Genomic DNA, 12,328 nt, shown 5'->3' on the forward strand with positions numbered 1-12,328 from the left:
GAATATATAGATTTATTTGGAAGTGAATTGAGACTCAAACAATAGTAAATTTTCTGACCCATAAACAAAATATATATCCCCATTTATTTAGCCTTTTAACTTTTTTCAGAAATATAGTTTTCACCATATAGGTCTTGCACATCTTTGTCAGATTTATCCCTAAGTATTTCATATTTTTGGTGCTGTTGTGAGTGGTATTTTTTCAGTTTCAAATTTTTATTAGTAGTATATAGAAATATAATCAAATTTTTATATATTAATCTTGTAGCCTTGCTAAAACTGACTTATTAATTTTAGTAGGTGTTTAAAACCGCCATCAGGTTTTCTGCATAATCATATCATCTGTGGATAAAGACAGTTTTACATTTTCCCTGTATCTTCATGAAATGGCCTTCTTTGCTCTGCCAAGTCTTTGCACTGAGGTCTACTTTGGCTAATTTAATATGGCCACTCTAGCTTTCAATTTTTAACCAGTGCTAACATGGTAGGCCTGATGCTGAAGCTGAAACTCCAATACTTTGGCCACTTCATGCGAAGAGTTGACTCATTGGAAAAGACTCTGATGCTGGGAGGGATTGGGGGCAAGAGGAGATGGGGACGACAGAGGATGAGATGGCTGGATGGCATCACTGACTCAATGGACGTGAGTTTGGGTGAACTCCGGGAGTTGGTGATGGACAGGGAGGCCTGGCGTGCTGTGATTCACAGGGTCGCAAAGATTCAGACACGGCTGAGCGACTGAACTGAACTGAATTGAAGGGCTTATTTACAGGGTGTCATGAAAGAGAGTGAGAAGTCTCAGATCTACTCCATCTTAGTCTTTGAATTAGGGATGTTTTAAAGCAGAAGGACAAAGACTGGAATTAATCATCATGCTGTGACATTTATGTGACATTTTTCAATCATGGTTTTGGGAGTCAGAATGTGTTTGGTTTATGATTCTCAGGGCAGGTGGTCCATGGCTTGGGGGTCTGTGAGTTCATCTGGCCAGGAAAAATAACCTGAGTTTGTATGTTAATAATAGTATATACAACAGCAATCTTAGTACAGTAACTATGTTATCAACAACAGTAATCTTAGTCATCTGACTCTAATTAGTGTTCAGTTAGCAGAAGATTGAGGGGACAAGAAAGGATTGAGGGCAAAGGAGACAAGTTTTGGATAAAGAGATTAATCATAAATTCAGAAAGGAACTCAGTTGTAGGGGGGTGCTCATAAGTTCTTTCCAACTCTAAAAATCTGATTTTATTATCCAGAGAACAAAATTCAGTTTTTATGAATCCAGTGCTATTCTTGTGAATAGTTCTGTAAAACAACTCATTCTTTCTAGGAACTTTTTGAGAAGAGTAATAGGAAATTTTCCTATACTAGCTAAATTTTTTAGGCGAAGCCAGTTACCAATCCTAGATTATATTCTTTTGATATATTAGGAATGGTAAAATTAAATTATTTTTATGCTCTTTTGCCTCAGCCAGAGAACTGTATATTCAGTGTGTTCTCTTTCAACATTGCCAAAAAATGACAGGTTGGGTAAATTTAAAGAGCACAGGGAATTTCTTTGTTGTTGTTTGGTCACTCAGTCATGTCCAAGTCTTTGCGAGCCCATGGACTGCAGCACGCCAGGCTTCCCTGTCTTTCACCATCCCTTGGACCTTGCTCAACTCATGTATGTCTATAGGACCTTTGTTGGCAAAGTGATATCTCTGATTTTTAATATGGTCTCTAAGTTGGTCATAGCTTTTCTTCCAAGAAGCAAGCATCTTTTAATTTCATGGCTACAGTCACCATCTGCAGTGATTTTGGAGCCCTGCAAAAAATAGTCTCCCACCGTTTCCACTGTTTCTACTGTTTCTATTGTTTCCCAGTCTATATGCCATGAAGTGATGGGACTGGATGCCATGATCTCAGTTTTTTGAACCCTGAGTTTTAAGCCAGCTTTTTCACTATCCTCTTTCACCTTCATCAAGAGGCTCTTAAGTTCCTCTTCACTTTCTGCCATAAGGGTGGTGTCATCTGCATATCTGAGGTTATTGATATTTCTCCCAGCAATCTTGATTCCAGCTTGTGCTTCCTCCAGCCTAGCATTTCTCATGATGTACTCTGCATAGAAGTTAAATAAGCAGGGTGACAGTATACAACCTTGACATGCTCTTTTCCGAATTTGGAACCAATCTGTTCCATGTCCAGTTCTAACTGTTGCTTCCTGACCTGCATATGGGTTTCTCAGGGGGCAGGTAAGGTAGTCTGGTATTCCCAAGTCTTTTTTAAGAATTTTCAAGTTTGTTGTGATGCACACAGTCAAAGGCGTAGTCAATGAAATACAAGTTGATGTTTTTCTGGAATTCTCTTGCTGTTTCTATGATCCAGTGGATGTTGGCAATTTGATCTCTGGTTCCTCTGCTTTTTCTAAATCCAGCTTGAACATCTGGAAGTTCTCCGTTCATGTACTGTTGAAGCCTAGCTTGGAGAATTTTGAGCGTGTTACTTTGCTAGCGTGTGAAATGAGTGCAGTTGTGCAGTAGTTTGAACATTCTTTGGCATTGCATTGGGATTGGAATGAAAACTGACTTTTCCAGTCCTGTGGCCACTGCTTTTTCCAAATGTCTTAAGCTTGCATATCTTCTAAATACAGAGATTATTCAGGGAGAAAAAATGACTAGCTGCAAAAACCCTCCAGGCTTTTAAGAGAAGTTATTACTTAGGTAATCATGGTCTTGGCTAAATAAATTGGGTTACTTAAAAGTCACACTTAAATGTTAGCCGTTCCTTTGCTTGAGAAAACTGATTGGGGCTTGGGGCTTCCCTGGTGGGTTAGACGGTAAAGAATCCACCTGCAATGCGGAAGACCTGGGTTTGATCCCTGGGTAGGGAAGATCCCCTGGAGAAGGGAACAGCTACCCATTACAGTATTCTGGCCTGTAGAATTCCATGGACAGAGCAGCTTGGCAGGCTACAGTCCATGGGATCGCAAAGAGTCCGAGGCGACTAAGGGACTTTCACTTTCTTTCACTTTCTAAACCAAGGGAATCTGACTGTTCTGTGTTCGATTTGTTAGGTCTGGCTCAGTGCGCTGAACTCTGCTGGCAGCTGAGAGGGGAAGCCGGAAAGAGGCAAGTTCCTGGTGCAAAGGTTGCTCTGCAGCATAATCTAGGCATCGGAGGAGCTGCCGTTGTTACGCTGTACAAGATGGGCTTTCCTGAAGCTGCCAGGTAAGTGGCGATCTGGATTTAGTTTGGCAATGAACCCTTCTGACTTTTCGCAACTGTTACGTTGTACATGTTAGAAAAAAGTCCCAATTTTATTGTGTTAGTACTTAAAGAGACCAAGTATCTCATTACCTTGCTTTAATAACTTGGCTTTAAAATGTTAAAGCTGGTAATTAACTTTCAGCCTTAACCAGCCTTAGGAAAATTGTGTTCAAAAAGGAGGCAGCATAGTGAAAAAAGAATGCTAAACCAGAAGCCAGAGCTAGCTGGGAATATTTTTAACAGCTTTACTGGGACGTAGTTCATATGGCACAAATTCACCATTTTACTTGTACATTCAGTGGTTTTTAGTATATCATAGAATTGTGCATTCTTTACGACAGTTAGCTTTAGAATATTTTTAATACCCCCAAAGAAGAGGAATCACGTACCCATTAGTAGTCATTCCCCGTCCTCACTTTTTGCAGGCTCTGGCAACCACTAATCTATTCTCTGTCTCTAAGGTTTTGCCTATTCTGGACATTTTATATAAATGAAATCATAAAATATGTGGCCTTTTGTGATTGCTGCTTTCATTTAGCATTATGTTTCAGGGTTCATCCATGTTATAAAAAGGAATGTAATACTTCATTCCTTTTAATGGCTGAATAATATTTCATTATAAGGGTTCTGATTTGTTATTGTCTGGTTTTTTTATTTTAGCTATCTTAGTGGATATGAAGTCATATCTCACTGTTGTTTTGATTTGCATTTCCTTAACGGATACTGATGTTGAGCATCTTGTCATGTGCTCATTGGCCATTTGTATATCTTGGGAGAAATACCTATTCAGATATTTTGGCTGTTTTAAAATTGGGTTGTCTTTTTGTTATTGAGTTGTAATAGTTCTTCAGCAACCACTTTTTAAGGGCCTGATATGAGCACTGAGACTAAAATAGGTGTTTTGTCTGCACATCTTTGTTTAATCCTGCTAAAAGGCGCACATGGTAGGTTGTGTACTTTGTTTGTAAGTGACAAAATTGATGGTCAAAGTTAAAATAATTTAGCTAAAGAGTCTTAAGTGGTAGCAGTCAAGACTCTAACCTTCCTCTATCTGAGTACAAAGTTCCTGGTTTTTTGCTATTTTGTGCTTCTGATCTTTGACGTTGTTGAAACAGGGCCTGTGTTCCAGACCTTAGAATGAAAATTTCAGGAAGCATAGAAGGAATTCATACACTAGATAGTTAACCCTCAAAGTCCCTTCCAACTTTTTAATCCTTATCTATCTAAGTTCAAATTTCCTGTTTTGTTGGCTACTATGTGCTGATCTTTGACCTTGTTGAAACACGCCTGTGTTCTAGGCCTTAGAATAAAAATTTCAGGAAGCATGGAGGGAATTCGTATACTAAACAGTCTTCAGAGTCCCTTCTAACATTTTATATACTAGATTTCTTCCAGAAAACTTATGTATAAACCAAGTAAAAAAATATAGCCAGACTTCAGTTTCTACTAAAAAATCTTTGAATATTAAGATATCATGAGGCGCATCCTTTCGTAAGATGAGTAATCTCTTTTCTGAGTTTGTGTAAGTTCAGCTTCCCTAAAGCAGGGCACATATCAAATAAATTGTAAGATATGAAGAATTTTCAGAAAACATTGTTATAACTTTATATATTCATTTTTTTCCTAATCTGGATGAGAAGTTGCTTAATCATTATTAATTTGATGAACTTTCAACACAAGCAAGATAATTATCTGTGACTTGTTGGAACTAGTCTGGACTCTGCCCCAATCAAGTGTCAAGGTACTTTGTATGTACACTGAAAAGTGTTCATTATTATTTTATCACATACAATTAGGAAGAAGCGGCAAGCTTGCAGAAGGGCACAGTGATGATTATGAGTAAAGGCTGAAAAATTAGACTATTAATAAAATGAAATTGGCTTGTGGAGGATTTTAAGCCACTCATTCAGACTTTTGACTGAGAAGATGGTGTACCATAGATAACTCTGCTCTCAATGGAACAGAAAAAAATTAGAATTTAGCTAAGGGAGAATTCAGTATAATTCAGTTCCATTCAGTCATGATTTACTGAATACCTATTGTGTGCCAAGAATTGGGGGTATAAATAAGATTTTTTTTTAAAGCTGTGGTATCTAATTCTTGGAAGCTGACATTTAGTAGGGTTTCATAGAAAGAGAGTTTTCTGGCCTGGATCTTGAAGGGTAAAATGGAGTTTGCTAAGACGGGGTATTCCAGACACAGGGAGTGGCAAGGGCAAATGGATGGAAGTATGAAGTAGCCTAGGGCTTCCCAGGTGGCGCCAGTGATAAAGAACCCCCCTGCCAATGCAAGAGATATAAGAGACAAAGGTTTTGTCCCTGAGTCTGGAAGATCTAGAGGAGGGCACGGCAACCCACTCCAGTATATATACCTGGAGAATCCCATGGACAGAGGAGCCTGGCAGGCTACAGTCCATAAGGTCGCAAAGTTGAACATGACGGAAGCGATTTCTCATGCATGCAGGCATGCGTGAGGTAGCCTGCCAGGGTCTGAGAGCTGTGTGCACTTCAGCTTTGGCGGGAGCGTACCTCCACTCCTCATTGTGATGTTAATATGACTCCTCTAGTAGGTTCACTTTTCAGCCTCTTAGACTTTCCAAGGGCTTCCCAGGTGGTGCAGTGGTAAAGAATCCATCTGCCAATGCAGGAGACACAGGAGACTTGGCTTCAGTCACTGGATCGGGAAGATCCCCTGAGGAAGGGAATGGCAATCCGTTCCAGTATTCTTGCCTGGAAAACCCCACGGACAGAGGAGCTAGGTGGGCTACAGTCCATGGGGTTGCAAAGAGTTGGACATGATTGAGCACATACACACAGGCTTTCCAAAACCATCTTTGACCTTCCTTCTTAGCTGGTTACTTTTCCTTGTACCTTGTTGAAAAAACAGAAGCTATTAGACCCAGACTCCCTCATCATCCATCCCAAGGCTTACTGACCTGTCTAGAATTCAGTTCAGTTCAGTTCAGTCTCAGTTGAGTTCTACTCTCTGCTACCTCATGGACTATATGTAGCATGCCAGGCTTCCCTGTCCATCACCAACTCCCGGGGCTTGCTCAGACTCATGTCCATTGAGTTGGTGATGCCTTTCAACCATCTTATCCTCTGTTGTCCCCTTCTCTTCCTGCCTTCAGTCTTTCCCAGCATCAGGGTCTTTTCAAATGAGTCAGTTCTTCGAGTCAGGTGGTCAAAGTATTGGAGCTTCAGCATCAGTCCTTCCAATGAATATTCAGGAGTGATTTCCTTTGCGATTGACTGGTTGAATCTCTTTGCAGTCCAAGGGACTCTCAAGAGTCTTCTCCAACACCACAGTTCAAAAGCATCATTCCTTAGCACTCAGCTTTCTTTATAGTCCAACTCTCACATCCATACATGACTACTGGAAAAGCCATGGCTTTGACTAGATGGACCTTTGTTGGCAAAGTAGTGTCTCTGCTTTTTAATATGCTCTCTAGGTTGGTCATAGCTTTTCTTCCAAGGAGTAAGTGTCTTTTAATTTCATGGCTGCAGTCACCTTCTGCAGTGATTTGGGAGCCCGAGAAAATAAAGTCTCTCACTGTTTCCATTGTTTCCCCATCTATTTGCCATGAAGTGATGGGACCGGATGCCATGATCTTCATTTTTTGAATGTTGAGTTTTAAGCCAGCTTTTCACTCTCCTCTTTCACTTTTATCAAGAGGCTCTTTAATTCTTCTCTGCTTTCTGACATCTTAATTCCAGCTTGTGCTTCCTCCAGCCTGGCATTTCTCATGATGTACTCTGCATATAAGTTAAATAAGCAGGGTGACAATATACAGCCTTGATGTACTCCTTTCCCAATTTGCAACCAGTCTAGTGTTCCATGTCTGGTTCTAACTATTGCCTTTTGACCTGCATATCTAGAATTACACCCATCTGATCTCTTCTGTGAGTCCCAGCTTTCACAGGCCACTAGATCTCATCCCCCTTCACCGTCTCAAGACGTCTCTCCTCTCTTCCCCTGGTTCTTCGCCATCATAAGGCAAACATGCTGTGCTGTGTTCATCTGAAAGCAAAAGCCAGTCTTCCTTAATGCCACCCTCCCCTTCCAGAGCCCACTCCATTTCACTCTTCCCCTGAAAGTAATGTCTCAAAGGAGCCACAGCGTCTGTATTTCCCTCTCCTATTCACTCTTTAATTTACCATTTTCTGACTTCTGTCTTCCAGCACTCACTTAAAATTGATTTTGTCAAAGTCACCCGAAAAGTCATGCTGCCAATCCAGTGGGAGTTTGCCCTTTGACATAGTTTCCTCCTGCTTCCCTCCTCCCTACCTCCGGAATTCTTTCTCACCTCTGTTACACCTACTCTTCTTCTGCTTTTCCTCTTGCCTCACTGGCTGCTGCTTCCTCTTCTCTCCCAGACTTGTAAAAATAATCAAGTCCTAGTCTTTCTTCTTTCTCTATAATGCCCTTAAGATGAGCTTGTTTGTTCACATGGATTTAAATGCCTTCATTATGCTAATGATTACCTACTTTATCTCAGCCTAGACCTATTCTGGCTTCAGACTCTCATACCCAGCTGCCTTCTTGTCTCACATACTGACTGTGCTTGAGATGGAACTTTGATCCCCTTTATTCCCACTACATTCTTCCTTTTGTCAATAAATGGCACTACCATCCCTCCAGTTATTCAGGCCAAACACTTAAATCATCCTTGGTCTTTCCCCTCCGCTTTGGATCTCCATCATTCCCAGCAGCAAGGCCTTTGAAAATCTATTTTGAATCCATTTCCTTCTCTTCATCTCCTCTGGCAGACTGCCTCCACTGTAGTCCAGACCACCACCACTTCCTATCTGGACCACTTCAGCAGCCTCACAACTCTCTCCCCACCTAAGTTCTTACAGCCCAGCCTGGCCACTGCACACTGTCGTAAGAATAATCACAACTATTTCACTTTCCTGTTGAATCGTTTCAGCCAGTTCCCGAATTCCCTGCTTTGGCCTGCATGGTCTGGTCCCTTCCCAGTTCTGCCCCCACTTACTGGACTCTAGTGACTGGTCCTGTTTTACTTTCTTTTAACATAACAAACTCTTTTTTCTCTTTCAGAATCTTTGCAGTTTACTCTTTGAATGGCTAGCTCTTTTTCTTTATTTTATTGGGTCTTAGCTTAAATTCATTTGGTCAGAGACATCATTTCTTGACTGCTTTACCTAAAGTAGGATTCTCTTTTTGTTTGCTTTCTAATATTTTCAATTATTGTTGTGTGTTTATTTCTTTTTATCCTGGAAAAATATAAACTCAGTGAGGACTGGGACTGGATCTGGCTTGTTTGCCTTTATATTCCCAGTGCCTTGAAGAAGGCTTGGCATGTGGCAAGCAGTCATTAAACATGTATGACATGACATGACAGAAAGAAGGGAAGAGGAGGGAGAAATGGATGGGATGAGTGGGGAGAGAGAAAGAGAGAAGGAAGGAGAGAGGATAGAGAAATAAGAGAAAGGCTTTGCTTACTGAGAAGCTGTTATACTCTTGACTCCTTCAAGTATGTATTTCTTGTGTTTACTGTCCCAGCCCCACCACAACGAGCATGCTTGTGTTATTTCAGAGGAGTTGAAACCCTAAGGTGCCCTCATCTTCCACAGGTCTTTGAGTTTCCTTCGGCGTCTAACACTTGAGGCTCTGCAGCGTCTAATAGTTGTGGCTGTAATTTTTTAACCATGGGCCAGGATCTCTGCTACGTACCTTCTGCACAGGATTCCATTTAATTCTGCAAAGTCATTGGCGCTGACCACCTTCTTGCCTGCCTCCCCACAAGACTGTGCAAGAGATGAAGTAGCTCACTCAGCATCATATGGCTACCGAATGGAGGAGCCTTGGGATTCTAACCCAGGCCTTTGTACCTGTAGGGCCTATGTTCCTTCTGCCATATCAGGAAATTGATCTGTAGTTGTTCCCTAAGTAACAGACAACCAATAGGCAGATGTTAAATTCGTGTGTTATAGCTAAAAAATAAATTTTCAGTCCAGCCTCTGCTTACTCCTCTTATACCCTGTTTAATCACCATCGTCTCTTGCCTGGGGGACTGTAGCCTCTAAATTGGTCTCCCTGCCTCCCCACTTGCCCTCTTGTAGCCCATTTTCCAGGTGGCAGTCAGATTCATTTTTTTAGACATATAAATTGGATTGTGCTACTCTCCAGGTTATACCCTACAGTTCTCATGGTGCTTAAAATAAAACCCGCACTCTGAACTATGACATATAAAGCCCCTTGTTATCTTGCCCTGTGTGTTCCTGTGACCTTAGATCCTTCTCCTCTGCCCTGCTCCAGCCATGCTGGCCTTCTTATACTTGCTTTAACTGCCAAGCTAGTTTTTGTATCCCATTCTTTACACTGAAAACGTAGAACTGACTTTCCTGCCGAAATCTTTACATCAGTTCAGTTCAGTTCAGTTGCTCAGTCGTGTCTGACTCTTTGCGACCCCACGAATCATAGCACGCCAGGCCTCCTTATCCATCACCAACTCCTGGAGTACACTCAGACTCATGTCCATTGATTCGGTGATGCCATCCAGCCATCTCATCCTCTGTCGTCCCCTTCTCCTCCTGCCCCCAATCCCTCCCAGCATCAGGGTATTTTCCAATGGGTCAGCTCTTCGCATGAGGTGGCCAAAGTACTGGAGTTTCAGCTTTAGCATCAGTCCTTCCAAAGAACATCCAGGACTGATCTCCTTTAGAATAGACCAGTTGGATCTCCTTGTAGTCCAAGAGACTCTCAAGAGTCTTCTCCAACACCATAGTGCAAAAGCATCAATTCTTCGGTGCTCAGCTTTCTTCACAGTCCAACTCTCACATCCATACATGACCACTGGGAAAACCATAGCCTTGACTAGACGGACCTTTGTTGGCAAAGTAATGTCTCTGCTTTTGAATATGCTATCTAGGTTGGTCATAACTTTCCTTCCAAGGAGTAAGCATCTTTTAATTTCATGGCTGAAGTCACCATCTGCAGTGATTTTGGAGCCCCCCAAAATAAAGTCTGACACTGTTTCCACTGTTTCCCCATCTATTTCCCATGATGTGATGGGACCAGATGCCATGATCTTAGTTTTCTGAATGTTGAGCTTGAAGCCAACTTTTTCACTCTCCTCTTTCACTTTCATCAAGAGGCTTTTTAGTTCCTCTTCACTTTCTGCCATAAGGGTGGTGTCATATGCATATCTGAGGTTACTGATATTTCTCCTGGCAATCTTGATTCCAGCTTGTGCTTCTTCCAGCCCAGCGTTTCTCATGATGTACTCTGCATAGAATTTAAATAAGCAGGGTGACAATATACAGCCTTGATGTACTCCTTTTCCTATTTGGAACCAGTCTTTTGTTCCATGTCCAGTTCTAACTGTTGCTTCTTGACCTGTATATAGGTTTCTCAAGAGGCAGGTCAGGTGGTCTGGTATTCCCATCTCTTTCAGAATTTTCCACAGTTTATTGTGATCCACACAGTCAAAGGCTTTGGCATAGTCAATAAAGCAGAAATAGATGTTTTTCTGGAACTCTCTTGCTTTTTCCATGATCCAGTGGATGTTGGCAATTTGGTCTCTGGTTCCTCTGCCTTTTCTTTACATGGCGGGCTCATTTACAAAATTTAAGACCTAATTTAAATATCGCCTCCCCAGAGAGGACTATCTGACTAGGCTTTCTAAAAGAAGCCACCCGACACACATAAATATACTTTCATTGTATCCTCTTAACTTGCCTCATTTTCTTCATAGTAACTATATTCTTTATTTTTTTGCATGTTCATTTTTTCCCCCACTGGCATAAAAGCTTCTTGAGGATAGGTTCATTGGTTTACCATTTTTTTCAGGACAGCGCCTACCACCTGGTGAGCAATCAGTATTTGTTGAAAAATGAGAAGAAAAGATTAATTGTTTTATTCACCTAAAAACAATTTCCTTTGGGTGAAAGTCCCAACATCTCTGTTAGAGTTTTTGAAAATTACTACATTTATACGGTATTTACTATATAAATGTTGAAAAAAAAAACCTAGTACCTATGTGGCTCCATGGATTGAAATCAGTTATTTTCTTTCGTTCTTTTAGAACTCATCAAATTGAGGCTGCTCCAACCAGCTCTGCAGTTGATGGATTTAAGGCAAACCTTGTCTTTAAGGAGATTGAGAAGAAGCTTGAAGATGTAAGTACAGTTTATGTAAAATACTACCAGGAGGACCCTGGGCTAGTGGAAGTGGATACAGATTTTGGGTGTTGCCATGAAGTGGTGTAAGTTGAAAATTTATATCATATTGTCAAGTATTGAGTGTGTCTTAGATTTCTCAGTGTTCATTATGGCTTCCTTGTAATTCTGGTAAAAGTGCATTCAGAGATATGTAAATCTCCAGATTTGAGTTATGTAAAAGGATTAAAATCTGTTTTGGTCTAATTTCCTTCTGGATTAAAAAGATCTTACTTAGAATTATTCAAGAGAATAATATTTAAAGGAGCCTTAAAAGCATCTAATATTAAAAGTCCTCTTAAAAAGAATTTTTTTGCGTTTGAGTTTTTCAGAGTTTTCAAATCTGTTTTTCTTGTTGTAAAAATGAGCTCATCAAGAGAATTATACAGAAACATACAAATAAGAAAAATTTTTAATCTCCTGAAATGCTGTTACTGAGAGCTCCCTAAAGTATTAACGGTAGTTGATATTCTTTCAGACATCTCTCTTTGTATATGAATATACAGTTTTACACAACTAGGATCATACAGTACATTTTGAATTTTTAAATTTATTATATGTGGACCTATGTTTATGTACAGTAATTAGTTCTTGATAGATAATCATACTAAAGCAACCTAATTGTAACTTTCTCCAAAAAGAGAGTTTTCCCTTAGGTAAAATTAGACGCTTACTTCACTGTTTCATGAAAGACATCTTGGAATTTCATAATTGATTTTAATTTTACACATCTATGAAACTGACCAGTGGGCTGAAGTAAAAAGATTCAAAATATTTAAGGTGTGCAGTTCACTCATATTAGAGGCACAGTGTGACAACAGACTTTGTGCGTATCTCGAAACTCCCTTATTGTAACACGAAGGATTTCTTAACATCTTAAGGTGGTTGTGCTGTGGG

The 12,328-nt window shown here is 40.4% G+C and overlaps 1 protein-coding gene across 2 annotated transcripts in view; it reads left to right on the top strand.

Moving 5' to 3' along the window:
- LOC101117285 (sterol carrier protein 2) overlaps positions 1-12,328 on the top strand; it is a 96,204-nt gene that overhangs the window by 64,928 nt on the left and 18,948 nt on the right. For both annotated transcript variants that reach the window (XM_004001988.6, XM_060409295.1), the window contains exons 12-13: positions 3,056-3,209; positions 11,299-11,392. In XM_004001988.6, coding sequence (XP_004002037.3) covers positions 3,056-3,209; positions 11,299-11,392 — 248 coding nt within the window. The remainder of the gene's footprint in view (positions 1-3,055; positions 3,210-11,298; positions 11,393-12,328) is intronic.

Source organism: Ovis aries, chromosome 1 (assembly GCF_016772045.2).
Source record: "Ovis aries strain OAR_USU_Benz2616 breed Rambouillet chromosome 1, ARS-UI_Ramb_v3.0, whole genome shotgun sequence".
In the NCBI taxonomy this organism is placed as follows: Eukaryota; Metazoa; Chordata; class Mammalia; order Artiodactyla; family Bovidae; genus Ovis; species Ovis aries.